The sequence below is a fragment of the Leptodactylus fuscus genome, chromosome 7 (genome assembly GCF_031893055.1).
Source record: "Leptodactylus fuscus isolate aLepFus1 chromosome 7, aLepFus1.hap2, whole genome shotgun sequence".
NCBI classification, from domain to species: Eukaryota; Metazoa; Chordata; class Amphibia; order Anura; family Leptodactylidae; genus Leptodactylus; species Leptodactylus fuscus.
This window is the reverse complement of record NC_134271.1, coordinates 38,624,914-38,638,824: the sequence shown is the minus strand read 5'-3', so window position 1 is coordinate 38,638,824 and position 13,911 is coordinate 38,624,914. Positions and strand designations below refer to the sequence as shown.

The 13,911-nt window shown below is 40.5% G+C and overlaps 1 protein-coding gene across 2 annotated transcripts in view; it reads right to left on the bottom strand.

Annotated features, from left to right (window-relative positions):
• Positions 1–13,911, bottom strand: part of SLC12A4 (solute carrier family 12 member 4) — a 154,068-nt gene that overhangs the window by 95,478 nt on the left and 44,679 nt on the right. For both annotated transcript variants that reach the window (XM_075281777.1, XM_075281778.1), the window contains exon 5: positions 3,470–3,524. In XM_075281777.1, coding sequence (XP_075137878.1) covers positions 3,470–3,524 — 55 coding nt within the window. The remainder of the gene's footprint in view (positions 1–3,469; positions 3,525–13,911) is intronic.

The following is a 13,911-nucleotide window of genomic DNA, read 5'->3' as shown; positions in this document are numbered from 1 at the left end:
TTTCTCATACGAAAAAAACATGCACAGTAGAAACTGACTTAAATGGATTCTATCATTAAACCTCAATTTTCTGCCTACCACATAGGAATAGCCTTAAGAAAGGCTATTCTTCTACCTTTAGATGTCTTTTCCGCCGACTGCACATGCCTGCCAGCCACAAAAAAATGTCCGCTTAGACAGTATTGTAAGTGGCTATTTTCTTGTGGCTGCCCGAGGTGTAGAAGTTTGAAGCCACGGCCAGAAGAAGACGCGAAGAAGACCTGTTCCTGAAGAAGATGGAGGAGTCGCTGGAGAGTTCTCAGCATTAGGGACGCCCCAGTGCTGTTTGAACGCGGAGGATCACCCCCAGTGCTGCGTGCTTGACTCCTCCTCCCTGCTCTCATACACAGCATAAAGAGGTGTGCTGGCTGACAATTTCCTGTGCACACTGGAGCCTAATTAGCATATGAATAAAAACGGACTTATTCAAACACTACTGAGGCAATTTACATACAAAAGGAATGTGTGAAATAGCCTTTCTAAAGACTATACAAGTATGTGATTAGTTAAAAATTACTTTTGCCAATGATAGAGCCTCTTTAATTAAAAGCAAATTAAAGACCTTTCATGTCCTCATGAAAGTGTGCTTTAAACACTAGAAACAACAAGGAAAACAGACAATGCAATATGTTTGTCTCTTTAGAAAAATTGCCAGTAAAATGTAAGTCGCTTCCAACATTATCCAATGTCAAAGAGGACTTTTCATACCTTTTATACACCACTAGCAATCAAGCAATGTGCTGAATTCAGTGCTCTGTCTACTTTCCCAGTATGTTCCCCAGTGGTGGAGATATAGGTGCCGTTAATTTCGGCACTGATATCTCCCAGCTGTCAGAAGGGTGTTCCTCATAGCTCAGTGATATCGTTCTGACAGTACTCCTCCACAGACTTGTACTGGCAGGGGGAGGAGGCGTTCCTCAGCATCATCACTGGGCTGTAAGGAAGGCCCCCTCTGACAGTACAAAGCTATTTTAGAGTACTGTCATGGGGAAGGGGCGTTCCTTACAACACAGCAATGACGCAGAGCTACCGAGGAACACCTTTCTGACAGTGGGAAGATATCAGTGCCAAAACAAACTGCACCGATATCTCCTTCACCAGAGCACATTCCAGGAAAACAGTGCACTGAATTCAGCGATCGAAGTGACAAAAAAATTGCCCGTAAACAGACATATTGCAGAAAACCAATATTTCTTTCTTAGGCTAGGGATTTTTTGTTACAGATTTTGTTGCTTTTTTTTTTTTTTTTTTTTTTTGAGAGTCAACGCTAGGAGTGGATTTAAAAGTAGGAAAATGTGTAAATGATTTCTCTTTCCTTTTAAAGCCACTCTTGATTGGCTAATGCCCACAGACAAATTCTCAAGAAAAAAAACACAGCTTTTCTGAATTGTGGGGCCTAAACCTTAAATTGTGCTACAATTTTCAGGATTTTTGATGCAGTTAAAAGCCATAACTAAATATGGATCATTAAATGAAAGAACCTATAAAGGTTCTATCCAAAAATTGTATAAAAAAAGATGTGCATGTAGAGTGTAATTTCCAAGCTAGCCACCATTCTTAGTGCTGTTATCAGCTCCTTCAACACATCAGCCCCAGATATGAACAGGAGCAAGAAAAGAACTACTGACTGTTCCACCTTGCCTCCATCACAGACTATCCCCACCCATCTTCGGCTTTCTCCCTGTCTCAGGCTCTTCTACATAGCAAAGCCTCACATCACAGCCCTCAGGCTCCACCTTCTCTTGAATCTGTGCAACTGGATCCTAAACACTCAGCTAACCTTTTCCAAACCATAAGAAAGATGTTATGGGATGAGCTTGCACAAGCAGTGAGACTTTATTCAGCACATACATAAACTGGGACGACAAGAATGATAGATGCACTGGTTAATGACAAATAAGGCACATAACCAGACCACCAAAATAGAAGGATTGTTAAAGAAACTTGAGGACCTTGAGAATCGCTTGTACAGACAACTCTATCTAAAGGGATTCTATCATTAGAATTCTTTTTTTCAGGCCTACCACGTCAGAATAGCCTTAAGAAAGGCTATTCTTCCCCTACCTTTATACCTAATGTGTATGTGTTATTAAGTAATTTTTTTACTTTTTTGTGTATTCGAGGAAGAGGTGGTGATTTAGAACTATTTTTTTTTTCAATTGAATTACTAAAAATATAACTTTTTGATTATTAATTTATTGAGATGCACTCCTATGTGTTATAAGCAAAGGGCAGCGATTTGAAGTTTAAAATTTGTTATTGTTACTTTTTTTTATTGCATTTATTATACCCCTATACCCCTAGGGGGGCTTCAAAATCCGCTGCCAACTTCCCCTGTGTGAACTAGCCCTTAAATGTCAGAGTTAAGCACAGAGAATGTACACCGGAAGGAACCTGCTTTACACACTGTAGGAGTGTGCAAGTGACACAAAGCCCATTCTATCAGAATAAGGCCCATTGGTGACTGATGGAGAAACTCAGAGTTGGTCAGTACTTGCAAACTGAATAGGATTCATGTCAAGTAAACGTTCAGAAATGGTGGTGAAGTTTTCTGTATAAATATAAGAGTAAAAAGTCCAGAGAGGAAATCTGTGAAACGCAATGAAAAATGATGCGGAAAAATGCGAAGAACTATAAAACTTAACAGGTTACTCAGCCATTACATCTATAACATTCAATTTTTCTAACCAGCCATGTCTTAGCTTTCTGTTCGACGTAGTAGCTGTGAACATTTCTGTCTCGGAAGGATCTTCTTCTGTTATAGGTGATAAATGGCTGAATACCCACTATTTTTGCCACATCTGGGACCCTTAGAACAATGTTCCAATGTTTAGACAGAGTCTGTCGTACCCATGGGGGTTCCATTATTGAATGCTTTAACATGTCTTGTGACCCCCTCCATCTTGCTGGGACATGAAAAGTGTTGGTATGAAGGAAATACGTGAAACTGTTCTAATTTGATAGGGAGATACAGGGAGAGCTCAGGGGACTGTCCTTGTTGGTACCGGAGTCATTGTGGGACATAGGTGAGAGATAGAGTATAATTACACCAGCCCTACATCTGCAAGTCCCGTTGAGTCCCTAAATTCTTTCAGTAGGTCTGGGTAAAATTGTTCCTCTTATCTAGAGCACAGGTTATGTGCATTTAAATTGGTGATTTTTTTTGACTGTCTTAAATATTTATTATTATAATTTATGTCAAAAGTAACATTTTATAATTCATTGCTGAATTATGAAAAAAAAATTTTGCTGCATTTCTCTATGTGGGTCCTGAGCCTTACTTGTGATTGGTGAGATTACCAGCAGAGGGGCCCCCAGAAATCAAACAAGTCACCACCTACATATTGATCTTAGGGCAACTCCGCTAATGAAGTTTATTAAACTGTAAAAGACATACACTTTATTCAGACAATTAGATTTTTATATTTACCTGGCACAACACCATTTGTAGCAATGGCACTCATTGAAATAGCTGTGAGTAAAGTCTGCATGAATACAAAAAGAAAAAAATATACATATATGAAAAGCAAGAAATTTGAATTAAAATAACATTCTGAAAAACAACCAGATGCCCTATGTTGAATAGAAAGCAAAATGTTTTTTATTGTAGTAAGACCAAAGTCAGAAAAAGCATTCCTTTACAAAGGCTGACACATTAAATTTTGCTTTTGGGTCATTCCATATCAAGTGATCCAAATATGAATATTGTTTTTTACCTGACGTCTCTGGATTTTTTTATTTTTTTTTCTGAAGTACAACTTAAGTTAATTACAAATTAAAAGTTTTGAATTTTTTTCTTCATCAGTTAATTTTTTTACAGACTTCTAAAGTTTTAAAAAGCGCAAATTTTGGCCTGGTATTGGCTTACATTAGTCGTAGCCCCGGGGCTACGACTAAGGGGCTAGAGCACCCAGAAACGCGTCAGCCATGATTATTTATTAGACACTTTTGGGGAGTTTGTTCACTGGCACTTTTTTATACTTGTAATCATTTATTTTAAAGTATGAAATAAAGAAGAAGTTTTATAAAATATAAAGAAGTGCGGACCAACTTTCCTCTTGTATCTGTGTCCCGAAGCAAGCTTCAGGAGTCCGGAGCTATTTGGCCGTGCACCCAAAGAAAATTGCATAAGACCAACAGGAGTGGTGAGCTGCAATCTTTTCATACTACTTCTATTTACTACATTTTAATTATCATTACAGAACTTGTTCATAATTTTAACCCCTTCCCACCCATGGCACTTTTTGACTTCCTGTCCAAGCTCGATTTTTCAAAACTGTCGTGTCATTTTATGTGGCAATAACTTTGGAACGTTTTAACTTACCAAAGTGATTTTGAGATTGTTTTTTTGTAACACATTGCATTTCATGTTAGTGGTAAATTTTGGTTGATATGTTTTGTGTTTAATTCTGAAAAAATGAGGTATAACCATAACCGTACCGATTCGCAGAATAAAGGTGACATTTTACTTATACTGTACGCTGCATGGCGAAAAATTTAAAAGGTAAAATGCAATGCCAGAATTTAGTTATTTTTTTAAATCCAGCAAGAGAGAGTTAATAAAATGTATTCAATAAGTTGTAGGCACCCAAATATGGTGTCATTACAAAATGCATCTCATCCCGCAAACAACAAGCCCTTATATGGCCACGTCTCCAGAAAAATAAAGAAAATATAGCATCTAGCAATGTGAAGACAAAAAACCCTAAAATCGCCAAATTATTAGAATACAACTGGGTGCGCAGGAAGGGAATATATAAGCTGTGTGAGCGGATATCAGGGGACACCACAGACTTACATCTTATGAGGCAAAAGACGCCAGAAATGACCCCCAAAGTGACCCCCCCAGAGTGACTCCCCCAATCATAGCAGCTACTGGCACATAGTAGGGAATTTGGTGTTTGCAATGTCCTCTGCACCGCTTATACACTCACCGGCCACTTTATTAGGTACACCTGTCCAACTGCTCGTTAACACTTAATTTCTAATCAGCCAATCACATGGCGGCAACTCAGTGCATTTAGGCATGTAGACATGGTCAAGACAATCTCCTGGAGTTCAAACCGAGCATCAGTATGGGGAAGAAAGGTGATTTGAGTGCCTTTGAACGTGGCATGGTTGTTGGTGCCAGAAGGGCTGGTCTGAGTATTTCCGAAACTGCTGATCTACTGGGATTTTCACGCACAACCATCTCTAGGGTTTACAGAGAATGGTCCGAAAAAGAAAAAACATCCAGTGAGCGGCAGTTCTGTGGGCGGAAATGCGTTGTTGATGCCAGAGGTCAGAGGAGAATGGCCAGACTGGTTCGAGCTGATAGAAAGGCAACAGTGACTCAAATAGCCACCCGTTACAACCAAGGTAGCCAGAAGAGCATCTCTGAACGCACAGTACGTCGAACTTTGAGGCAGATGGGCTACAGCAGCAGAAGACCACACCAGGTGCCACTCCTTTCAGCTAAGAACAGGAAACTGAGGCTACAATTTGCACAAGCTCATCGAAATTGGACAATTGAAGATTGGAAAAACGTTGCCTGGTCTGATGAGTCTCGATTTCTGCTGCGACATTCGGATGGTAGGGTCAGAATTTGGCGTCAACAACATGAAAGCATGGATCCATCCTGCCTTGTATCAACGGTTCAGGCTGGTGGTGGTGGTGTCATGGTGTGGGGAATATTTTCTTGGCACTCTTTGGGCCCCTTGGTACCAATTGAGCATCGTTGCAACGCCAAAGCCTACCTGAGTATTGTTGCTGACCATGTCCATCCCTTTATGACCACAATGTACCCAACATCTGATGGCTACTTTCAGCAGGATAATGCGCCATGTCATAAAGCTGGAATCATCTCAGACTGGTTTCTTGAACATGACAATGAGTTCACTGTACTCCAATGGCCTCCACAGTCACCAGATCTCAATCCAATAGAGCATCTTTGGGATGTGGTGGAACGGGAGATTCGCATCATGGATGTGCAGCCGACAAATCTGCGGAAACTGTGCGATGCCATCATGTCAATATGGACCAAAATCTCTGAGGAATGCTTCCAGCACCTTGTTGAATCTATGCCACGAAGAATTGAGGCAGTTCTGAAGGCAAAAGGGGGTCCAACCCGTTACTAGCATGGTGTACTTAATAAAGTGGCCGGTGAGTGTATATTCCCTCTTCGCCATCCGCTGTGCAGTCATGTCTGGGAAACTAAAACTACACCCCCTGATAAATTCTTTGAGGGGTGCAGTTTCAAAATGGTGTCACTCCTTTAAGGAATCCACTTTTCTGATACCTTACAGGCTCTACAAACATGACATGGCGTCCATCTGAATCTGCACTCCAAAAGCCGTATAGCGTTCCTTCCCTCCTGCGCCTTGCTGTGCGCCCAAACTGCAGTTTATGCCACATGTATGACACTGGTGTAGCCTGGATAACGTACGTAATATCATATGTGGGTGTAAACTGATATTAGGGCACAGCAGGACACAGAAGGGAAGAAGTTTATTTGGTTTTTGGAACACAGACTTAGACGGTTTGGTTTTTGGATGCCATGACACTTTTGCAGAGACCCTAAAATTGCCCGTACAAAATGGGGTCACTTCTTGGGGAATTCCAGTTGGCTCCTCCAGGGCTATGCAAAAACAACATGGAGCCCAGAAAGTCCCTCTAAGTCTGTACCCCAAAATCTCAAAAGTGCAGTGTTCCTTCCCAGCCCTGCTGTGTGCCCAAGCAGCAGTTTATACCCACATATATAATTTTTTGCCCCTCGGGATGGCCCCTTAATAGTTTTAGGAGTGCAGGTCTCTGACAACACAAAATGGGTGCAACGTACTGGGCACCAAAATGTCATATTTCTTTAAAAATTTCAATTTTCATTTTGTACATTAATTTTTTGGAAGCATTTTAGGCTCAAAATGATAATATTCCTTGATTCATTCCTTGACAGGTGCAGTTTCTAAAATGGGGTCACTTTTGAGTGGTTCCCATTGTATTGATACTTTAGGGGCTCAGCAGATGCGACACGGCAACCAAAAACTAGTCCAGCAACATCTGCCTTCCAAAAACCAAATAGTGCTCTTTCCATTCTGAGCCCCACCATGCACCCATACAGCACCCAGTCATTTCATCTTCGCTGTGTAATATATCCAATTATCCCTTTGGACACAATATATATCTTTTTAATATGTGTGTTTAAATAAAGAAGAATTTTTAAGGAAGAATATTGCTGGACCGTCCTTCTGTTTGTGCAACTTCCTGTACGGAATCTTTCCTATGTCGGAGGAATCGCTTTGGAGGTCCGGGCAGCTTCTTCCCCCGTCCAAAGGGTCTGTGAGTGTTCCGTTTGCCATTGTTGTGAACCTTTTTGGGCTGTGTTCTCCCTTCCCTGCTTTTCCCTGCTATTTTTATGCACCCATACAGCAGATTATGGCCCCATATGGGGTATTGCTGTGTTCAGGAGAGATTGTGTAACAAACTGTGGGGAGCTTTAATTCTTTAACTTGCAAAAATTAAAAAGATGGCGCTAAATGGACAATTTATTGGAGAAAAAGTAATTTTTTCGTCCCCATGTTAATAAAATCTGTGAAACAGCTGTGAGGTGAAAATGCTCACTCTACCCCTAGATAAATTCTGAGGGGTGTAATGGGGTCACTTTTAAGGGGTTCCCACTGTATTGGTACTCTAGGGGCTCTGCAAATGTGACATGGCACCTGAAAAATATTCCAGCAAAATCCACACTCCAAAAGCCAAATAGCGCTTTATCCATTCTGAGCCCCACCATGTACCCATACAGCAGATTAATGCCACATATGGGGTATTGCCGTGTTCAGGAGAAATTGTTTAACCCCTTGTGAAAATGAAAACTTTGAGGATAAAGTGACATTTTAATAATTTTTCATTTACACATCCCAATGTTCGTAAAATCTGTGAAACAGCTGTGGGGTCAAAATGCTCACTATACCCCTTGATGAATTCTATGAGGGGTGTAGTTTCTAAAATGGGGTCACTTTTTGGGGGGTTTCCATTGTTTTGGTCCTCTAGGGGCTCTGCAAATGACACATGGCACATTAAAACAATGTTCAGTGTCGCTCCTTCCCTTCCATGCACTGCCATCTGCCCAAAAATTATTTTCCACCCCCATGTGGGGTATTTCTGTGCACGGGAGAAATTGCACAACAAACTGTCAGGTGCATTTTATCCTTTAACCCTTTGTGAATGTGTTAATTTTAGGTCTAAATGAATGTATTAGTGAAAAAAAATTAAATGTCTAAATTTCACCTCCATATTATTTTTATTCTTATGAAATGCTTAAAGAGTTAAACATCCCAAATGCTGTTTTGAATTATTTGAGGGGTGCAGTTTTGAAAATGGGATGATTTGAGGTTTTTTTTTTATTATATAGGCATTTATAATTCCTTTCAGAACTGAAGTCATCCCTTAAAAATTAGTTTGGGGAATTTTCTTGTAAATCGGGAAAATCGCTGTTACACTTGTAAGCCTTGTAACATCCAAAATAAATTAAAAGACAATAAAAAGATGATGCTGATATAAAGCAGAGATATGGTAGATAATATTTATTCATGTATTTGGGTGGTATGACTATCTGCCTGAAAACAGAGAATTTCACATTTTGAAAATTGCAATTTTTTTTCCAAATTTCCATCAAATTTCCTATTTTTTTTATAAATAAATACAAAAATATTGATTGTTTACCACTAACATGAAGTATAATGTGTTATGAAAAAACAATCTCAAAATCACTTGTGTACGTTAGAGAGTCTCAAAGTTATTGCCATTTAAAATGACATGTCAGTTTTGAAAAAAAAGAGTCCTGATCCTTAACGAACTATTGGGCTGTTTCTCTAAGGGGTTAAAACATAAAAAGACAAATGGCAGAACTACTGTATGGTTATCAGAAAGGGATGATTGAATCTGACAAAATCATGACCAAGGTGCCATTTTCATGGTGGCACGTTATGTATAAACAAACATATATTTACAAACACGTGAAAATTCAATCTGACATTCACAAACAAAACATCTAAAAATAAAAAAAAAATTAAGGTTTTCAAAATTTAGATCTATCACTATCAACAAGAATTTAAACTTTCTAAAATATTAAACACAGAAACCAAGCAATATTTGTCTGTCATCCACCAATTCATATCTCCCCAATCTTTTGTATACTGTGAGCTACATTTAATTTTTTCTGATGATAGTCATATTCAGTTGAGAAAAGAAATATAAGTTAAAGAACTAAAGACATTTCAAAATTTGACTGTAATTATGCTAGTGGTACTCTATGATACCATCTAGATTGGTATTGCTTATACTTCATTCAGACTTGCTCCCCTGTCTAGTGTTTGCCATTCCGCCGGGTTTCCGTTCTCAGCCCTGGCAAAACTGGACAGGGGACAGAAACCCAGTGGTCAGCTTTAAAACCCATTCACTTGACTTTGTGTCTGGCTAAAAAAAACAAAAAACGGTTTCCCTGCGGACAGGCCGCAGACTGACACCAGCGGTCAACTTTACAAAACAATTCAAGTGACAGGGTTTTAAACGCCAGGATTCCGTCCCGTGTCCAGTTTTGCTGGGGCTGAGAACGGAAATCCGGCGGAATGCATACACTGTGTTATGTCAGTCCAGGTAGCTGCAACGGGGCTAAGGAATAGCAGTAGGGAATCTCGCCCTGCATTACTCCCACTAGCTAACCCAGTCCCTGCCTCACGGGTGTGGGTCGGCTGTACTCAGGCTAAGCCTGACCCTGACAGCTCCTCTCTCACTGATTCCGTAGGCCTAGAGGGAAGTGGGAGAAGGAATGCCCTATAAGACCTCTAGGGACTGGAGACTAAAGGGGGTCACCCCTAACGAACAAGTGAAGCTGCTACTGACAGGGACTGACAAGGGTGTGTGCTGACTAACAACACAAGCAGCACACAGGAAAAATGTGGGAAAGGATTCCCCCAAACCAATATGGGAAGGAACCTTACACTAGGAAACAAACACAGGGAAACTGAGTAGAAATCAAAGGATAAGGCAATTCACTCACACAGTCAATTATACACAGAGGGAGGATTGGTGAACACAGAAGGGAAAACACACAAACCAACTCGTTCACCCAAACCTCCCAAAAATCAACCACGGAACTTCCTCTATCCCAGAACACCACCTACTCCTCCTGCTAAGGCCTAGCTCTGTAAAAGCGACACTCAGCACAGAACCATGGGAGGCATGGGTTTAAATACAGAGTAGAGACCACTCCTCCCAGGTGCAAATGGGAGGACAGACTAATCAACCAGGAGATAAAGCTGCCTACCATCAGTGCGCACGTGCAAGTCAGAAGGTGTGCACCAATACTCATGACAGGACAACCCCGCAGCGCCAGGATGCCACCCCAGACACTGCGCAGCCAAAAACTCCCCAGGTAAGAAAAATAGAAAGTAAAGAACCTAAATACTCCTAACACACTGGACACAAGTGTGAATGGTCCCTAAGAGGTACAGATACATATTCAATATGGGGGCAACTCGGTGGCTCAGTAGTTAGCACTGCAGCCTTGCAGTGCTGGAGTCCTGGGTTCGAATCCCGCCAGGAACAACATCTGCAAGGAGTTTGTATGTTCTTCCATGTTTGCATGGATTTCCTCCCTTTCTACAAAGATATACTGATGGGAAAAAAATGTACATTGTGATCCCTAAATGGGGCTCACAATCTACATCCAGAAAAAAAAAAAAGATACATATTCAATATCTACGTGATATTGTAGTCAGCTTTTGGCCTTAATTATGAGCTTCCATGGTGAGCCACATAGATGGGGGTTACAAGACACGAGTGGCTCCAAAGTTTACAGACCAAAGTATAAATTTATTGGTATTTAAAAAAGATAAAACTACTACCATTCTGCAAAAATTTACAATTTTTACTTATTTTTTTAAAGTGAATTGCATACAATTCATAAAAAATAACTTTACTGATACACAAACATTCGTGCTACATTGCAGCAAACCGTGATTCTTGGAAAAAAATTCAAAAATGAAAAATATGTAACTACAGTGCATGCTCAGGCAAATCTTTTTTGCAAAGTGTGCTTTCTCAAAAATGCAAGCTTTATACCAGGGCTGTGGAGTCAGAGTTGGGAGACAATTTTATGTGAAGTCAGGGGACTGTGTTGGTATTCCGTCCGGGGAAGTCCGCATAGGGACCCCGCAAACGGAATACCAAACACAACTGCAAGTGCTGTGCAGTGAAAGCACATGGATCCCCATAGACTAGAATGGGGCATGTCTGTTTGCCGCACGCTGCACGCAATAATCACGTGGACTGGAAAATAGGTTGTAAACTACTTTCCTGTTCACATATTCTGTGCGGAGATCTGGCGGTAAGCACACGGACACCATTACAGTCTATAGGGACCCATGTGCTTTTACTGCACAGAGCATGCAATTGCATTTGGTATTCCATTCGGGGGGGGGGGTTCCCCATGCGGACTCCCCGGGCGGAGTTTTTTAGCATTGTATAATTAATTAGATAGTTTGTTGCATATTTACTTTACGGCAAGGTTCATACTACTGTTGGATGTCCATTCTGATAGTGTCCGTAAAAAAAAAATAAAAAAAATGGACATCTTTCATAACAGACACTAACTGGTGTTAATATGTCCGATAATGGATCAGTTAAAAGAAAACTGACACATTAGCATCATTGTCCATTATTGACCATTTTTATACTGTCCTTTTGTTTGCTTTTTTTTCTGCTTTCTGAACAAGCGCAGAAAAAGTATAGACAGTAATAACAGACAGTATTATGGAAGCCCGTCAATTACTGTCTGTTACCCACAGATTTTAATGTTAAACAATAACGGATCCTTGAGGTCAGTCTTAAAACCATTATTTTTCACAGACACAAAATTCCTGCACTCTGGATTTTGGTGTCAGTTAAAAATAATGGACGTCACAGATACCAATGGTCACTAACACAACAGATAAAACCCCATTGAAATCAATGGGATTTATAATGAATTTTTGACTGTTTTAAGTCAGACTGTTAATAAAAGATTCTGAATCAAAGTTGGTGATTTTGCCTACCAACTCCACAGCCCTGTTCATACATACTACACATGTCTACATTCACAAGAGTAGAATACTCCAAAGCTACTCAATAGGTTAAAAGTTAGGGGAGGATGGTGGCCACACCATGAGTTTCTTTACTTTTATGCCAATAGCAGTCCAGAGGTATTATTTACTGCATGATATGGAGCATTGTTAGGGCCCGTTCCCACGATATAACGCTCTGCTCATTCTGACACATAAACACGTGTGAGCGCTTCAATACAGAATCCCATTGACTTCAATGGGTTCTGTTTAACGTGCCTAACACATTGAAATCAATGGGTTAAAACGCCTCCCATTGATTTCAATGTGTAGCACGCGTAAGACGGAACCCATTGAAGTCAATGGAATGTGTTTTGAAGCGCTCACTCTGACACGTGTTTACGTGTCAGAATGGGTGGTGCGTTACATCATGAGAACGGGCCCTTAAGCATGAAGAGGATTTTGCTACGGAAGACACAGTACTTTTTGTACCATGGAAAGTGCTCAGTCAGAAACTCTATATTCTTTGTAGAAATCATTTTCACAACTTCAGGAAACTTAATAGGTTGCAAGCCATTCATCAGTAAAAAAAACTTTCAAAATTAGTCGTCTTGTACATCTGGGTCCACTGCAAAAATTTCTGCTTGTGAGCACTGTTTGGGGGTGACCGAATAGTACGCTGATGTACCACTACAAGTCTATGGAGGATCTTATATCTTGAGGTTTTTGGGACTCCAAAGACACAAGTAGGGTCAGATGAATTTGTCTGGCAAATACCTGACCAGAGAAATCCTTTTTCTTTCCCATATTGCTTGAAACCTGTGGCCTGCTTAATAAGGAGGAATGTGCTTCGTAATTAATCTTTCTTTAATTGGGCTCACCTGGCAAACTAATTATCAGAGGTATTTGAGTTTGATGTCAGTCATCCAAAGAACCTTGAGAAACAATATTATCCAAGTGTTTAGTCAGAAAAAAAAATAAAAAAATCACAAATCTAAATTGTATAATAATTGGAAATGCAGTGTACTGGTAGTGGGACACCTAGAGCAAAAGCTGAGAATACTGAATAGTTGGTAGTCTTCCAAAGGGCTAGAGTTCAGCATATAGCAGATTAGGCCTGGTTTACATCTGTGTCGGTAATCCGTTCAGAGGAGTCGGCATGGGGATCCTCCTGAACGGACTGCCAAATGCATTGGCAAGTGGTGTGCACGGAGAGCACATGGACCCCATAGACGAGAATGGGGTCTGTGTGCGTTCCACACGGTCTCCGCATGAGTCATGTGGAGAGGAAAGTAGATAGTTTACTACATTTTTGTCCGCATGTTCCGTGTATTTTGTCAAAAAGTATTTTGTCAAATACTACCTATACCACGGGACACACATGAAAGGCAGCATTGAATTTGAGATGTAAACAAGTGGGTTGAGACTTAATGTAGTAATAATTGGTTTGGGTTCTTGGAGAATTGGTTCGACCTCTGTGTTGTATACAGAATCCTCAGTAGGTTTGGGATATACTTCAAAGGAGAGGGTGCAGGTTTGTTGGGGGGGGAGAAGTTGCAAAAATGATTGACTCATCTAAGCTAAGAATCGAAGGGGAGGGCATAAATGCAATAGATAAAAGTAAACCACTTAACCCATTCCCGAAATACACTGTAATAATACACCGGGACATTAAAGATGACAGCTGCTCTCCAGCAGAGCAGCTTCCATAGCTACCGAGTCTCCACTATATTGTACAGTAAAATATTACACATTTAGGCTAAGGCCCCACGGGCCGTAAATGCAGTGTGAACGTATT